The sequence below is a fragment of the Sipha flava genome, unplaced genomic scaffold, assembly GCF_003268045.1.
Source record: "Sipha flava isolate LNK unplaced genomic scaffold, YSA_version1 317_pilon_pilon, whole genome shotgun sequence".
Classification (NCBI taxonomy): domain Eukaryota; kingdom Metazoa; phylum Arthropoda; class Insecta; order Hemiptera; family Aphididae; genus Sipha; species Sipha flava.
In genome coordinates this window covers 144,282-169,920 of record NW_020272999.1, presented here as the reverse complement: position 1 = coordinate 169,920, position 25,639 = coordinate 144,282, and the positions used below count along the sequence as shown (strand labels likewise).

Genomic DNA, 25,639 nt, shown 5'->3' with positions numbered 1-25,639 from the left:
GCCGTTTTTTGCCGTTCGTCGCCATGACCTCTCCTACTCGGAAAAATCGAACGAGCACAATGACAACTGTGTACGACGTCGTCGACCAAACAACTCATATCGTTCGTATTATTATATATTATTGTGTTGGAAATCCTTCGTATGTATGTCGTATAAAGTATATAAATACGTAGTCCGCACTCGGGTGTTATTGTTGTATCCGGAGCGCTCGTGCGCGTGCGCGCTAGTGATATAAAGGAGAAAAAAGGCCCTCTGCTTTCTTCTTCGGTCCTCACACATATTGTCCCGAGCCAAAATCCGCAGGACTTTCGGTGTTTCCGGCACCCGGATGACACATCCTGTCCGAATTCTATACACACGCGCATCAGCACAATACGTATACATATACATATATATATATATATATACCTTTTCCGTCCTTTCTCGTGGCCGCTGTTGCTGCAGATACTTCCATTTGAAAAAAAGACGCGCACACATAGACGTCGTTATCGTCGTATAGGTCGCACGCGTTTCTCCTCCCGGCGCAACACACACGACGATGACACGCCCTCGTGCCGTGCCATTGTTATGATAATTAACCTTCGATTTTCGTCGGATTTCCGTCACCCGACGGCGGCCACGTGGCCCCGTAATAGATATTCGTTCCTTTCTTTCTCGTCGCTTCGTCGTCGTCGTCACTGTCGTTGCCCGCGCGCCCAGCCATAAACCGATCGCATCCATGATATCCACGATAATATATAGTGTTTTCCATATATTCGACGTGTGTATATATATATATTCCAGAATATCGGAAATTCGACGAGGGAAAAAAAAATCTCACGCACACGCTCGCGTAATAATAATATATTATATTACACGACGTATCCTCCCGTGAAAATCGTACATTCATAAATAAAAGCGATCGGTGAGCACACACAATCGAATTACCGTGCACGCACATGCAGGGTGTACGTATACTATTATTATTATTATTATTATATGTACGTACAACGGTGACGGGACGAGGGCGGTCCAGCGGCGCAGGTTTCTCTCTCTTTCTGGTATTGTTGTTAATCACGTTAATGCACGCGCGCGCGCGGTCTCTTTTTGACTTTTCCCGCGCCGCCGACGGTTTTTTTTTCGCCCGGATATCTCGCATCGCTGGATAATCCCCGACGCCGTCCGTCAAATTATCGCACGCCCGCTTTTCCCCGGCCGAGTCGGCAGCGGAACAGTAATCCACTTAAAAACGACCTCCTGTCGGCCGCGAGCGCGTATATTTAATATATATATATATAAATGTAGACGCGTGTCTCGACCGCCCGCTATCCCGTCAGTTGGTCGGCCGCCCGCGCGCGATACCGATCCTTTGAAATAATACATTTTTATTCGTATTTCTTCCACCTCCTTTCCTCCCTCTCCGGAAAACCACCCCGTGTCCCAACTCACAACCCCCTCATCATCACGACGACAACGACGCGCGTATATGTCATCCGAGACCAACCGGACCGTTGTCTAGTGATTTCTCGCAGTCATCACTACTCGCTCCTTACACCCCTACGCGCAAAAACATGCCGCGTTCGTTCGTTCACCCTTTCACGCGCGTATAGTTTCAGCTGTTTGGCGTACGGTAAATAATTCTCGCCGTCCATCATACATCGTATAGTGTCCCAAATCCGTAGTAATGGATTTCGCGTTTAATCTGCCGCACGGCCACGTCTCAAACCGATATTGTTTCGGCCCAGCTTCAGTTACATGTGCATGTAGTATATTTTAGATTTACCGAACTTTATCATCCGGTGTAATTCTTATAACGTTTCACTTTTCTCGCATTTTGCAATGCCGATGTAGCGTGTTTAAGTGCTGGGGCTAGCCCAGGGTTTTGCTCGAAAAAAAAAACCATTAATCGTTTCAACGTACCTATACACAAGTTCACTCGTCGGTCGACGGCGGGGAAGCGATACGCAAACGTTAAACACATCAATGTTAAGCAGGTCGGTTGACCCCCTCCCCCACAACATGAGCCTTTAAAACCGAATTCGTACATATTAATGTCTTGCCGTCGGGCACTGCACGTGAACGTAGTATTCTACGCGCATAGTAATAAATGATCATAATTCCGTTGTTCGACGTTAAATTATGAACGGGCAACGGTGTTTTTAGGGGAATGCCAGCAACAAACTGTTTTACGAAAAATGAACATCTCAAGACTTGACGGAATGCGTCCGACAGTGTTTCACCAGTCGCCTTCCGAGTATAGGGCGCGTCGCGGTGGCGGCGGCCGCTCGAGCATCCGAAAAATATACGTAGTACAAATTAATTAAACACTCGGCAGTAGAAATGTTGAAACATAAACGCGTTCATATTTTTGGGCTACACAACGTTTAGTTAAAATATGTAAAAATGTAAACCGTTCGTTTTGACTCGCGGAAAGTAACGAAAGGGCGATGGGGTAGCATTTATTTATACACGTTATATATACACGAGGTGTATACATTCGCTCTCTCTTACGCTGCCGCCGGAGTACCTCCTGTTGCTGCGCTCTCTTAATTGCTATAAATATTAAGCGTTTGATTAAATTTAAGTGTTCTCCTGCCGGATAAATTATTAAGTACCTCGAATAACGAATCTGAGAGGTTAGGAAAACTCGATTAGTTTGTATGCTCATACTTTTCAAGTATAATTCAATAAACTTATCGAAAGTCTTACGTGCGTGCAAATATTATCTCCTTATAAGCGAATTATTTTCGTGCTATAGAACAAGCGTGCACATAATTACCAACGGATTGTGTACGGATTGTGTTCTAGTAATAATTACGCTATGTTAAAAATAATAATAATGAAAAAAATAAAAATCTGACGTAATCAGATATATCTCGTACGTGATAGTAAAGTCAATAATTTCATTCGCTTGCGCGCGTGTACATATTCAAATACATATTTATACATAGGTATTGGCGCGATGAAAAATGCTTCCGCCGCAAAGTGATCTTGTCAGCTTGTTTACGACTTTTGCCACGAGAATAATAATTTCATTGACACCATCAGTCATCACGCACACACTTGTGCTGCCTTGTGCGCTGTAAATAATAATTCGATGCGATTATTGAACACAATAAAAATAATAACATTAATGTTCCACAACGTTTACGACGTATTTATACTTACAATATACATATGATAAATTCCGGAATGGATATGTTGTTGTCGGCACCATCGTATCTGCTAAGCACCTGACCGTATCACACGTGTCCGTCGTACCAATTAATTTTTTTTTTCGACGTCGCGCGTGCGATCGACTTTAACTCCCTATTTTTGTTAAAAATACATATCCATAACGTAATGTATACAACAATATATCATTAACCACTAGTACTGTTACTGTGACTATGAAGAGCGGTGACGGATAATAATGCGTATGTGCAGCAATAACGATATTGGTCCGGGGAAAATCTTTAGGTCTTATGCGACGGCACGCTTGTGTTCTCCCATGTAAAGCGTTTGCGTATATGTATAATATAAAGGCCCCAAAGAAGAATCGTGCACTTGGTTTGGTGAAAATACACACCGTCGTCTACCCGCGTGACATTTTTCTATTCCCTTGACACGCCAAAACATTATATATTTTTATTATTAATATTATTACTATACGCGTACCGTTATCCCCCTTCTGGCACGCGTGGTTTTTCGTCCGTTTGTTTTTCATTCCGTTGAAAGCCGAAATCCGTAATGCGGCGATTATCGCAACGCCACCGTAATACACGCAATTCAGATAGATTCACGGACGGACCAGAGAGATATTGGCATTTATCGTGAATCACACGTCGTCCGCAAATGCGTAATAATAATCATTATTGTTATTGTTACTTATCGATTTATGTCATCCGGTCGGTTTCTTTTATATCTGTATAATTTATGTTGCTACAGATTTGCCAAGTGTTGGCTCAATGAAAACCTACAATCATTTTCGAAATGTAATTATTGTAACGGTGATATACGTGTTTACCTTACGCGTAAGGTGTACCCAACAACTAAAAATGGAAATCGAAGGGTCCTAAAGGGGCGAATATACTTAAAGTTTAGGAGTTGTATGATGATATTGCACCTTTTATAAATAGAAATGTTCAATGATTTGTCTCAAACATTGAACTTGTTACTTATAATACATTTATAAACAATACGCTTTATACTATTAAGGTCCGTTAATGTAATGTAACGTCAATTGTTACAGTAGTATGGTACGTATTCTACACGTTTAATGTTGAATTCGAAAATACGAGACACTTGTGAGTCGTTTCTGTAAATATAGAATTCATGGAGAATTTGAACCCGGAAATCCCTTCACTCGAACACACGGAGAGAATGTGGAAAATTATAATGTTGGGAAGGAACAGTGATTTGAATGCAAAGATTTGATAGAGTTGTAAAACCATTACTATTTTTAGCTCTCTTAGATGTTTAACTTATTTTCAATATAACTGTGCGTAAGAAACGCAGCTATTCTTTCCTTTGGTAGTCGGGAGCCATATATTCCATGAGATGGTTTCACTTGATTTGACCGGAATAAGTCCAAAAAAAGATATACGCGTAACAATGTATTGTACTACGTATATGTGCGCATTATATCCTACAATGATAACAATAATATGTATATCATAACCGATCGCGATAATTCAATTATATTACCACGCGGTACCGTTGCTATCCTGTTTGCATTTTCCCGTTTGTCATGACGTTTTACACATTCTCCACACGTATTCGTTTTAATTTTTGTCCGCGTTTCAAACGTTTTACAATGCGGCGGCGGCGATATCATCGCAAAATGTTCATCCGAAGGGTGGATTTTTTTCTAGTTTTTTTTAAATTTATTATTATTATACAGTACACGTATTCGCACTAGTGACATAATAACGACGGACGAGCGTACGTAAACACGTGTAATTTATATACACGCATGACGGTGGCGGCGAACAAATAAATTTCGAAAACAAAAAAAACGAAAATGAAACAAACGGTTATTCTACTCCGATGGAGCAATTTTTCACCGGGGGGGGGGGGGGGGGGGGGGCTAGTGCGGGGGGGGGGGGGGGGGGGGGGGGGGGGGGGTGAGACTTAATTTGTGCGCGGGCGCATGTTTTTATTTTTAACTTTTAATTTTTTGTTCACGCTCATCCCGCACGATTAGCGTCACACGTTTTGTTGTTTAGCGGCAGCATAAGTCGCAGACGAGAAATTACGACGATACTGTGACATAATACGTATACATACACAATTATATACACCCAAAACACAATAATACCGCACCGACTGATGCCGTCAGCCATTGTCCATCGCCGGTATTTGGTTTTACATATAGGTACATATACTCGCCGTTCTACATATTACTATATTTGTATGTACATCGCACATTGTTCTTTTTATTTTTATTTTTATTTTTTTTTATTTCCGTGCGTACAGTTCAATCGGCGAGGGCGTAAAAAATCTGACACAATAAACGATGTTTTTTCCCCTAACCTTTTTTTTTATTTATATATTCTAAAGGAAAGTTTTTGCAGTCGGACCCTCTCTCGTCTGTCCTTCACCTCCCGCCGACGACAATCGCGTTTTCGACTTATATTTATATATATACGAGTATAAACATACATATGTGGCGGTGCCGCCACACGTCTATATACGTGTACACACATATACATAACCCGGTCGCACATCTATTTATTATTATTATTATTATTCGCGTCCGAATCTAACTCGCGCACAATGCCGACCTAATGTCAAATCCTCCGCACAACTTTTGTGTATGTATTTGCGTGGAAATCACATCAAATGATGTCAAATCGCGAACTTTTTTTATTTATTTCATATTTTTTACATATACGTCCATCTCCTCGGCCCTCGCAGCACTATTTACGTATATATATATATGGGAGGTTGCGTATGCCGTGCAGTATGCATAATATTAAATTATATTACAGAAAAAGTTACTATCGTCGCATAATAGTGTATTATGCTGCGTACGCGATTTCGGTAGCGATCGGACACGTGCTTAAGAGCACAGATATATGCGAGTGACGCGGTCACCGGACGGGCCGAAATAGGTGACCTCTTGTAAGGTATCCGCTCCGGCCGTCAACCTCAACCTCGGTTACGCCCCGCTCACCCTACCGCGGTCACCACGGTCACCACGGTGGTGGTAGTGCATAGATTGCGTTCGGATAAAAACGGTCGCGGAGCACTGAGCAATGTACGAGCGTAGTGGGCGACAGAGAGTAGACGGAGAGCAATACATGTGATTATAGCGGTTATTTCCTGGGGGCATGGGGACGGGGGTAAGGGGAAGCCATCTGGTGTCATGTGTCATTAGTGTGCGAGCGCCGTATGCGTGTATGTGTACGGCCGTCGCGTGGGGGCAGGGAAGAAAAACAACGGCGCATGGGGTTGATTGGTTTCGGATGGATTGACATGATTGCTAATTCGACGGGGAGCCCTTCCGCGCGACCACGGCCTCGTTTCCTGCCATCGCGCGCACAAAACGGGAACCCTTTCAATACCTACCGGACTTAATTACTGCGCTCATCAGCGGCACATGTCGCGCGATCGGTACACGACGACACGGCGCTCTGCCGTAGCCGGTGCCTTCCGATCGCCGGCAGGCCAAACCACGTCCGTAAAATATCGTTCATTGTAACGTTCTATCGGGGTGCGACGGGGTTGTGTAATCGGACTGCATAATGCTCCGCCACCCGAAGTATTGCTTAACGGCATTTCCAGGTGTATTGTCGGTAAGGAAGGAAAAAAAATGCTCTTACGCCTGGTGAAAAATCATCGTCCTGTTTATTCTTTGCTTATATGTGCGTGGATATGGCCTGTCAATAAATGTGTGTACAGCCTCCTCTTTTCTCGTCGTAATATAATTTGTCGTTTCGACTACATATGTATATAATATATATAATGCGTATTTATTTATTACGACAAAACACACTAAAGTGTATGAAATATCGTCGCCAAAACGACGGATGAGCCCCGTGCAGCAGAAATAGTTATAATAGCGGTGGTAGTTGTTGTAGTCGTCGTCGTCGTCGTCGTGGTGAGGGTCACTTAACTTAATGTACCAAAAGAGTTTTTCGGACTGCTCCTGCGGGATGCAACTGTAGTGGAAGGGGGACCTCCGAATAGGTGGACCTCGCGATGAAAAGGCTCATAAATTCCAGTCCCTCTCCATTCGTCTCCGTTACTAATTTAAAATATGATTTATGTGCGTATAGTTAAAGCGTACGACGACGATTTCGCTTTTTCTTTTTATTGCGACCGCCGCCGTTGCCGTCACCCCTACTAACCGGGTATCAGAGCTATTTATCTGAACCGTTTTCGAGTAATAACCTATAAAAGTGTTTCGGGATGATTAAAGATTAGTTTTCGTTTTTCTATACTTTTATTTTCACATATATGTGTATATGTACAAATACTCATGAAATGTTTCTTATTATTTTCCACAGTGGAAAACATCGATTGTGACATCGTAGACCACTATCAGGAGATGACTCTATGTGCGGAACAAGATGACGAAATTATCATCAACCCAGACACCAACCACAATCATCAACCATTGCTCTCAGTCGACACCAATACCAAACAACGATTCGACGAAGACAGTCAACTACTCGAAGATACTAAAGATTCTTCCACGGTAAACGAAAAAAGACTAAAAATTGATCATGTAATATTCAATAGTTTTGGATGGATTTTCAATTCCATTACTGTCCAAATGAAATATTCTTTAGGTCATTGGTAAAAACAATAACAGATATTGAATCTAATATCATTTTTAAAAAACAGCATGATTTGTTTTAAATCAAGCGTATATACATATAATCAGCATGTTTCATACAAATATGATGTAAATAATTTGTGGAATGCCAGGATTTTTAAAAACATCACCGTTAACATTAAAATATTTACACTACACTCGTAAAAGTAATATTTCTATTAAGACCCAGGAAATAACACCCTAACCCTCTTAAAGACCCTAAGTAAAATAATGTTCTTAAATAAGTAAACTGTAAACAGCAATAAAGTACATATTTATTACACTCAAAATAAATTGAAATCAAATATGTAGGGTAAATTAATGATGTTTTTACTTAACACTTTTCGTTAAGTAGTTTATTTTTATAGATCAACTTTACGATTTATATATAAGTGAATTGATCTACACCTATTTTTTTACCTTTAAATAATGGAAAATATGAAATCATATATTTATTTCTTATAGTCTTTGAAAAAATTGTGATTTATTTTCCCTGTATCACCACTTGTGTACATTTATTACTTGATCGAGTTAACATTAAAAATATAGTATGATTTTGTAGAAACTAGGTACTACGGAAGAACCAGTTTTTAAAATTATAATGTAAACATTTTATGATTATTTAAACTTTTTTTCTCAAAAAAAATAGTGTACTTATTTGATTCTTTAATGATTTTTTTTTAACCTATTTTTGTTTGAAATATATTGGTAAAATCAAACGCTTGAGTGCCTATCATAATAATGATTTAAAAAGTAAAGGTTGTATTATTTGTTTTAATTAGTAATTAGCTCAAAGTAATTTTATACTGTTATTTCATTTAATTGTACTAATAGATACTGTTAATGTATATATATATATATATATATATATATATATATATATTATTTTTACTTTATTTATTTTTTTGTTTTATACCAAAAGTTATTGAAAATATTTTAAAATTGTTCAATTATTATTTCTAAAATTTAAGGAAGGTGGTTAAGTACATCTGCGCTCTACAATTATGAGTAATTATATTCATAAATGATTAAATTTAATTATCAAATTTGAATACTAACTTATTGGCTGAACATTTTTTATTTTAATTATTTGAATCTTCAATGGGTTATTATTGTTTTTTATTATAATTTATATGGGTTTTAATTATAACTATACAGTAAATTGTTTTTAAAGAATTCATTGTTTTTATTCGAATTTGACGTAGTGTTAAAAATTAAATGTTTGTGATGTTTAGTCAGCGAACGAAGATTCGACGAGTAGAGAGGATGAAGAAGACATGGCAGCTAATGACGAAGAGGATGGTGCAGATGCTGTTAGAGACGACGAAGGAGAGATGGCAAGAAAAGACTGCGACAAAGGTAAGGAGTTACGCTTTTACCGTTTAATAATTCCGTATAATTTATAAATTATAGTTCCAAAAAACTCCTTTCGATATTAATGCTTAGCAATTAAGCGGCGGGTGAAAGGTTTTTTAGTCTCTTTACCCTCTGGAAAAGTCAGTGCTCACCAAGTGAATTATTATCTCCAAAAGTCAAAGTGTATACTTCAGAAAGTTTAAGACCGAAAGGGGGGGGATGTTCTCTTTCTGTCTTATATACCCTCTATAGGTGGATCATTTTATCCGAAGTTTACGGCTAATTAAAAGTCGACGTTTAAATGAGTGCCGATTAATAAAATGACTGAAGTACTTAGACGTTCCGAAGGACAAAGGACAACACAGTTCCGGAGCGATTAACGTTTATTTTTCCTTATGAAAACCACTCAAAAATTCTCTTCGGAGCCTCCTCAGTAAAATCTTACTATAGTTTTTTGATGTGTGTATTTAAAGTTTTACGTAGCGATAAAGTTTGCACAAAAATTAGTAAGACTAAAATTAAATACAACACGAAATTTTTTAATACTAAAAAATTAACGTTGACAATATTTCGTTAGCAAACTATTTAGTTTTAATACTAGCATATAGTTTTTTATGCTGCAGAGTTTAACCTAATGCTAAAATGAAAAACACCCATTTTTCTTATACATATACATGTATATACAAACGTAAAAATGAAACACGTTTTCAGTTGATATCAAATATAATTTCGTAAGAGATTTAATAAAAACAATCCAATCATTTGTGCCCCGAACAGTATAAACGCTGCACAAGGATATAATCTCTTCGGATTGAGGTGAACTACAAAATGTAATAATCTGCGAGTGTATAACAGTGGTGGTGACCCATCCAAGTATAACCATCATATCGCCTTTGGCGGCATACAGCTACGCTTGCCCGTTATTATATTATTATTGTCGTCGTCGTCGTCGTAGTGTATAATACAATATATCGGGGAAAAAAATACCACGCCCAATTTTCCATTAGGCCCCAATGACAAAGATGACGTCATAAAAATAAACGCGCGACCGCACGGCGATTTGACTTCTCCAGCAAGATTATCGTCCAACACATTTTATTGCCGATAGTAAAAAAAAAAAAATAAATAAATAAATAAATACGTTCTTTTTTTACGGGTAGTACAAACTCCAGGAATCGGCCGTACAGCAACGCTAAACATTTTCGCATCGTTTTCTTTTTCCTTTTTATTATTTAATTTTCTTATCGAATATAAAAATAGCGGCGGGCGTAAAACAGCGGCGGGCGTTTTACGTAATATATATGTGTGTGTGTATGTGTGTATACGCATACTCGTATTGTGCCAGCAAATTTTTATATACTTTCCGTCATACACTTTTAATCAAAATCTCCGGTGTAGATTTGGCGGTGAGCGCGACGAGAAATGTCCCCGGGGACACATCCGTTACACACGGTACACGTTTGAAACCGTTTTCGAACCGTGTTGCGGTCATCGCGACCCTCTGTTGGGCCAGCGAACAACAACAACGACATCGACAACGATGCGTCGTGGCGTCTTGCGTGTAAACATTTTGGGTTAGCGCGAGGACTGCGTTGTAAAATAGGATCATTACCGTTGCCCACTCGTCGAACCTTGTTACGGGAGCAACCCAGTCGGTCAATCTCGGCCAAAACAATCTAGGGAACACTTAGACTGCGTGTGGTGCGGTGTCAGTGTGCGTGTGTATATTTAGGGGTTGGCTTCTGTGCTTAACGATCCCCTTCGCGCGATTGTTCGCCTGCGGAACGGTAACCGGAGGTGAATCAGCAGATAAAACCCCTATACATGTATTGTAGTCTCTCGTACGCGTCTCTATACGCGCGCACCAATGATAGATAGACGCAGGAAATCGTCCTGGTTGTCCTGCAGTGTGCCGTACGGCGTGTATACGGAGCGTGTGCTGCGTGGGCAGAGGAGGGTGAAAATTAATTTTTAAGGCCCCCGCGTCGCGGACCGGCTTTTAGTCAGAGTTTCCGGATCACAAGAGCTCTGCCAAAAGGTCGCATTTTATAACCGTTCGTCCCGATTTCGTAAATCATTTTTATTGGTCCGAACGAGTCCAGACTGCAACGGTCGTCGCATCAGTCTTTGCCAAACGCGAAATGCGCGCCCGCGATGGTAGGCGTATTCTCTTTCCGTCGTGTTTGCCTTTATTGGTTTTTTTTTCTAGATTTTTTGTATCTCGTCCTTGCCGTCGCCGTTATCGGCACCGATCCCTCCACGCCGGACAATATCGTTCCGGTTTTTGGCATGGCCTGGCCAATAATTTTTCGCGCACCGAGAGAGCAGTACTGCGACGCGAAGACGCGACGTATATACTGCATGCACTGTGTATCGTATATATATAAATATATTGCGTTTAGACAATAAAAACGCTAAACAAATGGCCGTAATAGAAGGGTGTCTTCTTCCATTTGCAGTTAAGATTGAGTGATTATATTTGTGTATCGGAATATACGTATGATAAAAGCATACATATATATTATTTGTGCTGCCGAGTTTAACAGCGCCGTACACAACACCATCTAGTATGCACTGTACGTATAATGTATAATATAATATATCGCAACTGGTTATGTTTGAATATTTCATGTCCACGGCGCTAGAATGGGCCGGTCGGATATTTACGAGCGCCGCGATCTGTAGAACTTTCTGGCAATAGTCTTTTTCTATTACTACTCCTTGTTCACGATAGACGTTCGTTCTTCTCTATCGCCGCACTAATAAGGTGCGGCAAAGCGCTTGATGATTATTTTTTCTTCTTATTTTTACGGTTTTGTAATTGTGCCAAACGCTCTTTTTCTGCGCGACTCCACTATTATTAGTTTATGCGTGTTACGTCGAGGACAGTTATGGTCATAAACGCTCACACTTAAAGGACGGGCGCGTGCGATTTTCACGTGGAAATTGATATAATCCATGTCATCTGTTCGAAACCTATTTGCCTGTTATTATCATTCGTCAACTCCAAACATCCCCGTTTCGATTGTTAATTTTGATTTTGGAAGAATTTCAAAAAAAAAAAAATATATATAATAAAATATCTTATCAAATTTTACATTGATGATAGTGTGACGGTCTTGCATTATAATGTATTCACGTGATTGATATTAAACATGACATCGCTGCCATATATACGTTTGGGTGGTGGCCATCCTCGTCGACGGCCGTTATTAGTTTAAATTTTACCAAGCAAATTGAGCTTGACTGGTTGTAACGTTAACAATGATGACTTAAGTAATTAAATAATTTTTTTAATGATCCTGCCGTACTACTATTAGTCGTGATAAATCCGGCAGTGTAAAAAAACATCCATTCATATAACGATTAAAATAATTTATTTAAAGAGATGGTATTAAAAAAAAAATGTAAAATATAGTTGTAAGTAAGTGCTTACTTAAATGCACGTACATATAATTCTCACTGATAAAAGGGTCATAACGTTTGAAAACAAATTATAATAAAGGCTAATAAATATTAACCACCGAGCCTGTTATTAAAATATAAACTTTTTTTTTTTTTAATTTAATCTAATAAAGGATGGTTAACGGTTGTTCACTTTAAAAAAGAAGTATTATAATTACGTCTTCTTTGACTGGAATATGAACTTAAATTAACTTTACAACTGTCATTATAAATCACCTCCCGACCGATTCGTTTGACCTCCGTATACTCCTTACTCCATAAAGTTTTTCCCGCTAAAATAATACGCCCTCGAGGCCCTTCTCGTTGTCCGCGTTCAACTCTTTTACTTGTATCGTGTTTTAGAGCAATAAAAAAAAAGAAAAGAAGATCCCGAAAGTTTTTAATCAAAAGTTGGCGCGCGCGCGCGTGAAATATAATGTGTGTATGGTGTGTATAGAGGACATCGATGTGGTGTTGTGTTTTGTATGCGTGTGGGTGCGAATCCAACAAGTTTATGCGCTGAATAATACTTTGTCCGTTTCTTATGGTAAAAAAAAAAGAGAAAAGAGAAAAAAAAGAAAAGAAAATAAAGGAAAAAAAAGAAATAGGAGAAAGCGAGAGAACCTTTTTCCGTTTGAAAGGAGAGAAAATAATAAGTGAAGAGTAGAGAAAATGTGAGGGGCAACAAAAAAAAAAAAAAAAAACCGACGAGATATATACGTATATAAATGTATATATATATATATATATATATACGTACGTACGAATAAGAAAAGAAAAGTAATCCGGCTGAGGCCAAAGTGCGCCGCCGGTCCGGCGCCTTCAGTAATTCCGTCCCCGTGTACCGCACCGCCGCGCTGCACGTATATACTTGTATTGCGCTGTTGTTGTACACGATTGAGATGAGGCCGCGCGCGGCCTCGTACCCTCGTAACGACGGGAACGGTTTTTAATTGACTTTTGTTCCAGAAAAACCGTAACCCTCCCTCGACCTGCCGACCATGGTGTACGTATCGCTTCGCGTGCACGTCGATTGTCACACTCGGTCCCTTACCATGCCGTCAACCTGGTCCCGGGCTCTTCGTCGCGGTTTCCCGTTCGTCGTCGCAGGTCCAGTTAGGTTATGGCCGGCCCGGACGCTGGTCGACAGCTGCGACCTCATGCGCTTCACATTGCCTTCGACCACGTCGACCGCGAAACTAATCGTAAAATCTGCCAAACTTTCCGGACCGATGTCCGCCGGTCCAAGAGGTTCGTGCCCGTACGCAATACGATTCGTGTACACGATTGCGTTTTCTCGTCTCAAACCAAAGTTGGTCTTGTAGTGTACACGACTGTACGAGTGTTATCATAATAGCAATAATAATAATAATAATAATGATAATGATAATACATTCAACCGCGAACAGTTAGGTTAATGATTATTACTCGGGCGTAATACGCTCTCCACCGAGACAGCAATGTATATGTACGTGCATATATATATATTACAGCAGTCGACGGCCGTAAAGTATACGAGTAAGAACCTCTCCGCGTGCTGCGCACGGTAAACCCTTATATTATATACACGTTTTCAATTATTGTAATCTCTTCGGGCGTACACGACGCCGCTGCCGTCGTAGTCGTCGTCGCCGCCGTATACCGCAGGAAACCTCAGTCCCTTCCGCGCCCAGCTCTTACGCACCGGAGAAGGAAGTGCGGTGCGCGCGCTACAGTCTCTTCCAGCCGTCGGTCAGGAAATGTAGTTTTAATGTGCCGTTATCAAATTAACCCGAAAGTCGTCGTCGTCGACATCCACCTCGAGTGCGCGCGCTCCCGCCAGCCTCTTGCAGGACTTGGACTATGCGGTGGACCGAAGTTTCAAATAAAGATCCCCGAGCGGTGCGACCGCAGTGTTGGTAATGCGTATGTGTTCGTAGCTGTGCACGGAGTTTAGGTCGGTCAGAGAGAAACGGGTGAAACCATTAACGTTGTCGTCGTCGTTGTCGTCGCAGTAGTAGTAGTCGTCTTAGTCTCGGTCTCGGCCTCCCAAAACAAAGCACGTGTCTCCACCTCGTCGTCTCTCTTACTCTCTTATCCTCTTTCTCATCGTATCCCGTTCTCTCCCTCACTCACCGAAAGGGATGTATATAAGGTCCGGCGGCTGCTGTACACCACTATATACGCGGTCTTGGTGGAATGGAATACAATCGCAATTTAAACTTGAATCCGTAAATCAAATGGGAAAAGGCGCGCGCGCGCACACCCACTCACACGCCGCGTGTATCCGTACACACACACACACACACACACGCGCGCGTATGTGCGCGCGTACAAACTGTACGTATACATGCACGCACACGCGAACAGAACTTGTCGTCCGCCGCCAAGACGTAAACTTCCGTTTGCGGTTAACCTTATACGCGTACTGCTCCCGCTGCTGCCGCTGTGCCCATCTTACGAACGCGTAACGGATGCCCGGTGGCCTTTTCGGCTCTGTACGCGCACAACTTTATACCTCCGGGCCACCGCTCGGTCGCGGTAGTGGAGAACAACAGGGCGAAGGGGTTGGTTGGTCGGTTGGCTGGCAGACGACCTTTTTGTGTACGTGGTAGTCCTTTGCGTCGGATTTACATTTCCGGCAAAGAGAGCTTTTCAAAAGACATTTTCCGTCTCTGGCCATGGCTGCTGACACCAAGACTTGTGTGTGCACGATTCTAGAAATCCACAGCAGATTGCTTCACGTTCCTTATTCCTATGTTATACGTGATCTTACAAAATTATTGTTATTTCGGGAATCTCGGTTTCTATTTCTCTACCACGCTGAAACTATAAATTTCTCATTCGTTTTTGATTTTTAAACCTCGAGTATTTAAAAACATAAACATAACATCTTATTAATTATGTCGAATAATGTATCAACGTAATTTAGAATGAGTTTCGATTTTTTTTTTTATATTATAATATTCGATTGATATGAACATGTTGACTTTCACCTTTTTACTGTACACATTTTAACATAAAAGTTAAAATGTTTAGTTAGCTATCATTAATAACTAATTAATAATGGCTTATACATTTTTGTATAGTTTAATAAAATATTTCTTTGTTTTAAAAGTAACTTTTGTAATCTTCAACGTGTTTATGGTAAAAAAACGAATGTAAAACTCCTCGTGTTAAAAAAAATCAGTAGACGTTGTTGGCGTGGATTTTTTACCGGTTACAAATAGCGATCTTCTTCATGTCAAACAAATCTTTACACTTGTCGGGGTGGTTTTTTTTTCTTTTTGCGAGACACGCCTCGAGTACTTAACAATGGATCTCCGTGACTGGGGACGAAGTGGAAAAACATTAAGCTCCACGGGGTAAATAATAATATTCCGGGTCTTTAAACCCCGGCGAAAGTCATGGGCCATTTCTTCTCTTGGTCGTCCGGATTTTCTTCGGGGGTCGTTATTATTTTTCACCATCATCATCATCATCTACTGCTCTCTCCATTCGTCGACCCTATCACGACGAAATATCTTACCCAGATTCTTGTGGTTCGTCGGCTTTTTACCTTTGTCTAGGGTTAGCAATTTATGAATAATTCATAGCCGAAAATGTACGAGTCATTTACTTTCGCACACGACACTCAAATCTTTGAGAATAATAATAATAATAATAATAATGATAAGTGTATAAATTTTTATAAGTAAATAAAAAGATAACCAATTTTTAGAATGTTTGATTTTATTGCAAAGCGTACGACGTTTGGGTCGAGTTTTATATTTAAAAGTCAAAATATTGCAATCGTTAATTAATTTCGCGGGCTCCTGTGAAATGTTCAGAATAGGGGGTGAGTTGATAAATTATCTCGAATATTTAATAAGAGAAAACTTAATAGAAATGGAAATACGGCGTGTTTTATTTACGGAAAGACTTAATTGAGCTTCCAAGAAAGTTGAGCTGGATTTCGAGCGCGGGCGGTAAGGTCAAGGAAAAGGGTTGTTTCGAAAAATACACTGGAAGGGTGCAGTGGTAGAAGCGACGGCCGTCTAATTAATTCCATTCCGGCAAATCTAATTTCAAAACAAAAGAAATATAATTATTCTTGTGAAAGGAACGTAAAATAGTAGAACTCTACGTGGGAAAACACAGTTCAGAGAGATTTAATGTTGTTTTTATAGAAACAAAAAATTATAATAATAATAATAATAATAATAATATGCAGGCAATCAGTAGTGTTGATTATTCGAAAGTGTGACTAATTTGACTGATTGACTAAGTCGTTTTAAAACTTCAATGTGCCATCGTTTTTAAAGTACATTCATTATTGAAATTATTACTGCGGGGCTTTTTAAAAAAATATATTATTATACACAAATACAGTGTTGAAACAGCGGTGGAGTGGAAAAGCGAACAAAAAAATTAGAATCCCCTTTACCCGGGAAACCTCTTCAGGAATTCAGGGCTTACAAGAACAAGTCCTTTCAAGGGTCCAGTTTAATTAAATTAAACGATCCTCGAGTACATGTCTCCCTTCCCTTCTCCCTGAAAGACGGTCAAGAGTTCTGAAGTACAACGGCTATTAAGTGTGTAATGCAGAGTGAGAAAGCGGATCGGGATTCCTGCATTAAGGTATTTCGGTTATTAGATACACGAAATTAAACTTAGTGGAGATCGCGAGCTCGACGCCTAAGTTTCTTTGAATGTTTCTCCGCTCTTAGGTGGAAACTCCACCTAAAATACTGTTAGTTTGGCTAAGGAATGCGGGTAGAAGGATTTGTTGAAAACCTGTTTTACCTACAAATACCAATAAAATATCCTGAAACTTGAATAAAACTTTAACAATATTGAGAAGTTACTATTATAATATAATCGATATATTCAATTTGTATGAAGTTGTTTGTGATAAACCAATAATTGTTTGTGATATGATTTAATTATGTTGTATGTATAATAATTCTTCAAACACTAAAATAATAAAATTACTTTTTTCTGCGTTACGCAATATTTTCTTATAAAACTGTGTTATCAAAACTAATTGAATAAATGTTTTTTATTAAATCGTTTAATAGGTTATTTTAATTAATAGTAATTTAATTAAATAATAACATAAGTATTAGAATTACATTAAATAAATAAAAAATTTAATTTTTTATTTAAAATGAAAGTATTCATTAGTTAAATAATTTATATGAACCGATTATTCTAACATTTGTGTTTTAAAAAAAAATATAATATTTAGTACATAATTCAATATAATATGTATTGTTGTTCGATTTTTTTTTCAATTATATAGTCATTAATAAATATTTTGATTATTTGATATGACGTGTAGAACTTTGAGTACGAGTGTTTTGAGCATTTATTAGAATGAATGTTGTAAGATCGTTAATTTTCGAGTTACTACTACTGAAAGTGATTTGCTTTGTTTGTATAAGAATGTTTTGAGGGTGATTTTTAGTCCTTGGCGTGACCCTAAAGAATATTATCTGAAAGGGAGAGTAGAAATGTTGGAGTATGCACTAATTAGCGCACTGTCCCCAAGGATCTAATACCGGGGGAGCTGCAAAATTTTTGTTTTTCAAAGGTGCAGAATGAGTAATTAACGCGAGCATCAGGAGAACCATGGAATTGATTGATGGGATTGCTCATCAGTGGCGATATAATGCTGTTGTGTAGATAATGCGTTTAAAACAAAAACCGACGGGTTACTCGGAAAGGACGTAGGGTATAGAAGTAGTGGTGGTAGTAATGGTAGAGATGATGGAGATGGTGGTGGTGGTGGTGGTGGCAGCGGCTGCAAATATTGTAGCAGTAAGAAGTTGAAAAAAAAACATAGACGACGAAAAAACCTTGGTTAAGTATATGGCGTCTAAAAGACGAAGTCCTAACCTTATTTCAAGAGGTCTAAAAGTATTAATCGTACCGAAGGCGGGTACCTCGGGTTTGATATACGACTTGTAGGTCCCTGCAGAGGTAGAAAAAAGAAGTAAATTATGTGATAAATTGCGGGAAAACCTTTCTTTTTTCTCCCTAGTTGTTTTTCCTTTTTATTTTCTTCTATTTTGTTAAGGGAACAAATCGTCTAGCTGAATGGAAAACTCGATTTTTGTTAAAACAGAGGTGCACGCGTATGCTGGTTGGCTACGGTGCCCGGGAAAATCCGCGTTGATTGTAAACGGGCCATAAGTCGTGATTAAAGTCGAGTTATCTCGAGACACACCCCCTCACGTCTTTGCGGTGTATTGAGACAAATGCTTTGCGATTTAGCCACGCCAAAGCTTTTAGACGACTTTTTCATGTGTGCGTATGTATATATATATATATATGATTTTTTTTTACCTACAAGTGTCTTAATGTTGAATTATGTTTTAAACGTTCGATCTAAGTATATGGCAATGTGTGTACTGTGTAGTGTATGCATAATGATATATTACACAAATAATAAGTAATAAATAATAATAATAGTAAGTTATTTTGTCTTTGTCGCAATTTTTTTTTCTTTTTTTTATTAAATTAATTTAAATGAGTTTAAAATAAATATTTAATTAAAAAGAAAATATTTTTTCAATAGATGAGGTTAGACATCACAACCATGAGTATTGTCATGAATTTTCGAACAATTTATTTGTATAATAATATTACAAATTTTTATCACCTAATTTATTACTAACCATGAACAGTTTTATTATTATTATGTTTTTTTTTAGTTTTTTCGAAGAACTATACAGAAATATGAAAATGTAGGACAAAACTTTTATATATATATACCTAAAAACATTCATAAGGTAATATTCTTTTGACACCATCGACGATGGAAATACGATTTTTGCAACATTATAAAAACTATTTTAGTGTGTATTAAAAGACTGTCTTCGGAGAAAAAATATTCATAACAGAATTTATTTTCTGCGGTAACAACGATAGTAACGATTGCCTATATTTTTTACTGGGAGTTTTGGTAAATTTATCGTTCTGAGATGATGGATTTCAGCCAAAAGAACCATAATATCCAAAATCCACTTAAGTCATACGAGTGAATTACTCGACACTGCTGCGGTAACAACGAATGTGTCAGTCTCATTTGCTTTTTTTAAGCATCATCTATTCGTTGTCGCCTGTCACTTTACTTATTTCTTAATTTTTCCTATTTATTTTTCCACGCCTATCATGATTCATAACGTTTAATAATGTAAAAATTAAAAATAGTGTGTATGATAAAAATTAAAAATAATTTCACGACTATCCGATTGGATTGCGCCATATTAAAAATAATAACAATGAAACACTCCATATGTTTACTATATGGCTCTAATAACTATTTAATTAAACCGTCGGTGGAGACAGAAGTGAACATCATACTACTATTAGGAAATATCAAAATTGTCATCCCGTTGAAATGGGTAGTTAATGGATGGGTAATCATCCAAGAAAATTCCTTCTTACTTTGTTAGGGGTTCCATAGGCGATTGGTGTCAGGTAGTCAACCGGTCGTAATGTTAGCATCTGCGACCATCTTGTGTTCTATAAAAGGGTGGAAGAAAACGTCGGAAACGAAATAATTAAATTTTTACCATTTATATGTATTTTAAATGTTTCAATTTGTTTAGAATCTGTAGTGTTTTAATCTGCATCGAAAGATTCTCCGTGTTCGAGTATTGAATTATTATTAATCAATCAACTCAAATTCGACCATTATAACGAAATCAAGTCGTCTTTCCTCTGTAGTTAACCTACCGTGCATGCTGGGCCAGTATACGTGAAAATACTCTGTACCGAAAATTTATATAGAATAATAATTTTTCCATGGACACGATGAAATAATAATTTTTCAAAACAGTGTCGGAGGTGCTCTTTGGAAACGTTGAGATTTATTGTTGTTTCTATACTGTATACGCGCGTTTTGTTTATCCGAGGCGGTGATGTTCTCCTTAAAAATACATACATTGCTTCTTAAACCGTATCATAAAAACATTAGAAATTGTAAAAAAAAAAAAAAAAAATGAAATAAAAAATAAATCTCCTCTCATCACCGCCGCCGCCGCTGCCATGGTCATGAATAATTCATGTACACCACAACACGAACACATGTATATTTATGTACCGCGAGCGATGGATAAGATGAGAGGCACAGGGAATACGTGTATACGATGGCGGTGTACACCTATGCCGAGCGGCTCCGCAGGAACAGATACATATATCGCGTTGTACGCACACCCCGTGTGTACACAGACTTTCGGTTTTTCTTCTTGTCCCTGCGGACGAACGACGACGGTGCGCGTGCACGCAGACAGGTGGGAGGGCAGCGGTGTGTTTGGCGCCGGGAAGTACGCTTACGGTCCGGGAAAACCGGAAAAATCATGTGAAAACTTGTAAAATGTAAGGGCGAGAAGGGATGTTGTGGGCCGGAGGACGGGACGGGCGGCGGACGAGCGTTTTGGCGTCGGCCCTCTCCCGCCCAAACCATGGGCACACCATGTTCGTGTACCGGTGTGTGTGTGTGTGTGTGCGTATCGCGGGTATTGTCACAAGGTGAATGTGTGTAAGTTTCCCCGCGGGCGTTCGCTTACTGCTGTGCTGTGCGCGTGTCGCCCGCGTGTGAGTGCACACACGTACCGCTCACCCGCACAAAAGAACACATGCGGGGGTGGTGAGAGTGCTCGGCGTAGGGTTCACGTGTGTGCAGGCCGCGGCGGGATGGGGCGAGGCGGCGACGGGTACCGTTAACAGACGTTGGCGTCGCCGAGACGCCGAGAGCTTGCCGGGACGCCACCGCCGCCGCCGATCGTTTACGCACGGTAACGCACTACTCTGCTGCGCGTTCGGGGCGGTGGCCTCGTCCGGAACGAACGATAGGGCTGGGGCGAGCGTACGTATAGGTAAAACTTTTTCCATCCCTCCGCTGTTTATCAACCCCTGGCGGCCGTTATCCGCTCCGATCGGATACAATGTGGTGTACGGCGCGGCTCCCGAACGGACGTTTTCGGGGTTTCACGCCGGGCGCCCGTTTACTTCGACTTTCTCTCTTTCAAACGGTCGGCTCCAGCGCGTGATCGGCAGAAACTACGGGAAACGTGCACCCGTTTCTTTAAGATTTTGGACAACGCGGACGATTTTTATTCAAACCAGTTGTTTTTAAAACATCACGTCCTGACAAATGCGTTTTTCTTTCGTGACCTCGATACACGCGCAAGTATGCATTATAATATTGTCTGCGTGGTAAACTGAAACGCATTCCGAAACGTAGACGATATTATTGTTTTCAAATTTAAATATAGGTACCCTTCCCTTCCCTTCCCTGCCTATCCGACTCCTGCGTGTCTCACGGGACAACTTTTTTTTTTTATTTAATTTTTTTTTTTCATGCTATAATTACACGCGGGCGGTCGTCTTCGGCTTTCTTCTTATTTTCTCCTACTCGCCACACGATTAACATCACGTGCGCGTCTTCCGATGACAAATCGGTGCAGCTCCGGAAAATCTCGGTGACAGGTTATTAACTGATGACACTTTTGCTTCAGTGGCCAACAGACGTCAGTGGATACGCGATATTATACCGCAGAGCAGTACAGTAGGCCATTTTTAAACGCCAATCTAATATACACTGCTCGCCCGTGTAGTTCTGTCTCACTCTGTCTGTTTGAGTCCATCTCTTCTTATACGTGTACTTGTTTTCGTCGTTGCGGTCGACAAGATTATATAGAATCTAGTAATGTGTACTTCGTCTCGTGTTTTTCTTATGTTGATGCGGTGATGGTGTATCGCCGGGTGAGTATCTCTCCGTCCGTTCCCCTTTCAGATTCTTTAGCGCGTTGGCGACATCGGTTAGGTCGGTGGACCGCACGCGATACGCGAGAGACGCTAGTACGTAGCAGCATAACGATGATGATAATAATTATGGTAATGATAAGTGTATAATAATCGTAATAGTCGTCGTGGGCTAGACAAAAGCTATTGCACCAAAAATATCTTGTGACATGTAAAAATCGTCCACTCTATAGTATCACGGAAAATATTTTTGTACACGTGTATTGCTCATCCGATTAGGCGTGTATTGTCGCACTCGATTTTCGACGTAATTATTTCACATCGTTATTTTTACGCGGCGCAGCTGCATCAGTGGAATACAACGTGCTCATAATATAGGTTTACGGCGCTCGTGGAAAAATGACTTGTCATATGTAGGTAGTATACGATTAAAAGTCATGTTAATTTATATTGTGTTTATTTTTTTTTATTTTTATTGTAATGCGCGTACTGTGTACCGAAAGATTTTCGCCTGACGCCAATACCGCCACTGCAGTGGACATAAATCGTCGATTTAATACATTCGTTAAAAATACGTTTTTACCGCTGTACCAGGGTGCAGACAGGGGCACAACAATACGTATAAATATAATATAACGTATTATCGTATGATACCTTACACCTATACTCGCAGTACTCATCTCATAACAGCTATTATATAATGATGCTTCTCGCCGCAGTGGGTTGCAATTTCTATGAAAATACAAATTTACTCGTACTGCAGTGTGTTACATATACGGGTGTACCTATATACGCTATACTGGCTCAGTGCAAAAAGAAGCATATAAGAATAATATGATAGTGTACATTACATTATCCTGCGGGCAATGTTTGAACACTTATACCTGTTTTCGTTCTTTATCCGTGAATATAACGAAATATAGATAATGGCTACCTTACAATAATAATAAAATATCCTCATCTTTGGATATTGGGGATGTTAACCGTTACACTAAACGTATAAATTCGATTTTTTTTACATTTTAAATGTGTATTTACGATAGTGCACGTAGTAAATAATTATTGGCACGATGGATTGATTCGAGTGGAGATCAGGATAAAATACCGTGATAGGTGGACGATTAACTCCAGCCAGGAGGTTTGGTTTTCAAGTAATAAATGATTATTACATTTAAATTACAAACAACATATTATAGAAAGCTATGCTATGTAAAAAAAATGGTTTTTTAGGGTTTAATAGTATCATTGCTATGTAGATCAAATCATAATAGAAATATAAAACGATTTTTTTCAAAACTGATTGTTTCAGCAATTTTTGAATTTGGGTAATTTTCAGAAATATATAGGATTGCCAAGGATTTACAGATACATTTTGTTTTTTTCTACAGAACATTTTTTACCGTTTTCAAAAAAAAATATTTTAAAGTTTTCAATAAACACGATAAATCGTTCATCGCGGTACTGTCGTAGGATTTGTTCCGATTCGCAAGTAATTATAGGTATTGTGGAATGGTGTTGTCGTCGTCGTCATCGTCGCGTGGGTGATTTACACGTCGAGTGTAAATCACCCTTTGTGGACGTTATAACAATCTTTACCGAATACCGCGCCTACGTCACCTTCTGTTACACGTGATATTAACCAGAATGTAAAATGCATTGCCATATCGTTCGGATCGATTAAAAAAATCCAGAAAATACAATTACGTCAGATTTAAATATACTAACGTCGTTTTCCGACATGATAACATGCAACACAATAATAGTAATTATGTACCCAATCTACCGAGAGGGACACGTAGTGTGGGGGGAATCGATGTTGTCAATTTATAATAATATAATTATAAAAGGGTGTGTACCTATATATGACTTTGATGTCTATAACACAGATTGTTTTTATAATTTACAGTTTAAGTCGATATTCGGAAACTCGTTAGGGTTCGTATTTTATAAAAGCTCTACAATGCTAACCCGTGATAGCAAGTTTTTATCAAACACTTATTCCTTAAAGGAAATAGTGTATACTGCATTAATCATATTTAATATATGATATCACCACATATATTTATATTATTGATTGTGACTAATAAATGCACATGCAGCATTTATTAACTACTTCTTTTTTTCTCTCCTTAATTCATATTCTATAGGAAAATAGGTATAACATTTTTTATTATTCTTTTTCAAAAGAAAAACTATTCCTACTTGTTCATACATGGGTTGTCTAGTTTTTTGATACTTATGATATATGAAGCGTACAAAATGATGTAGGTCACGCATTACGTTAATCGTTTGCAATCGGATTTAACTTGTGGATATTAAGGTTTTGTAACTATTATTAATTATTTTTACTATTCTTATTTTTACATTCGATTACGTTTGTGTTTATTTTTTCGTCGTATTCATATTCATATACATATTCAGTCACGCGGACATAATACCATGAAAGTCAAAAAAATGCTCGTGAACCGGTAGATAAAAAATACGAACGCAGTACAATTATTAAATATATTTAAATTTGTTATTCGTTGTTACGATTAATGGAACAGTTTGTACATAATTTATGGGATATATACATACATTGTTAATAAACGTTTTAACTTGAATTCAAATTTAATTAAAAATATACATTTTATAAACGAGATATTCCCTACAGCGTTATATACTTTTTCGTACTTTGAAGAAAATTTGAAGTCTAAAAATTGATTTTTCAGACACTTTAAATTTTTTATGTAATACATCAAAAATTTTGTTTGATTAATAGTCAAACGATGAACTGAAAGAAAAAAAATCATTTATCGAATTTTTAATAATAACGTTGCCACATTGTAAAACAATCTTTTAGACGGAATACTTTTTAGAATATCCTTAATACTTTATGATTCAATCATCGTATAAACTTGGAAAATATTATTGTTTGAATATTTTTAAAATAATTAATTTTAATAGGTCCAACAATAATAATATTGCGTGTATTGTTATTTTAAATTTTATCCGAACAGTATGTTATTCCGAACGACTGCATATTGTATATTTGTGTACAATGACAACATTTTAAAGTGTGCGTTATCGTCGATTTATGACAATTTTAAACCGTAACGACCGCCGAATGATAACGTCGACCAACGCATTAGATACAGATGTTTTTACAACAAACCTTTACGTACCATGTAAGCTTATGCCAGACGTTCTTGATCAAAACCGCCTTTTTCGTAATGCGGCTTCCTGTTAGCGTGTGCACATCCGACGAATCGCGGTTCATCACAGAGATACCTTATCATGCGATTTTGACACATACAAGATAAGCGATATAACTACAACACA

The 25,639-nt window shown here is 38.7% G+C and overlaps 1 protein-coding gene across 1 annotated transcript in view; it reads left to right on the top strand.

Annotated features, from left to right (window-relative positions):
- Positions 1-25,639, top strand: part of LOC112686610 (zinc finger protein 1) — a 174,764-nt gene that overhangs the window by 89,767 nt on the left and 59,358 nt on the right. The window contains exons 2-3 of the mRNA XM_025558981.1: positions 7,473-7,663; positions 9,019-9,142. Of these exons, the coding sequence (XP_025414766.1) occupies positions 7,473-7,663; positions 9,019-9,142 (315 nt within the window). The remainder of the gene's footprint in view (positions 1-7,472; positions 7,664-9,018; positions 9,143-25,639) is intronic.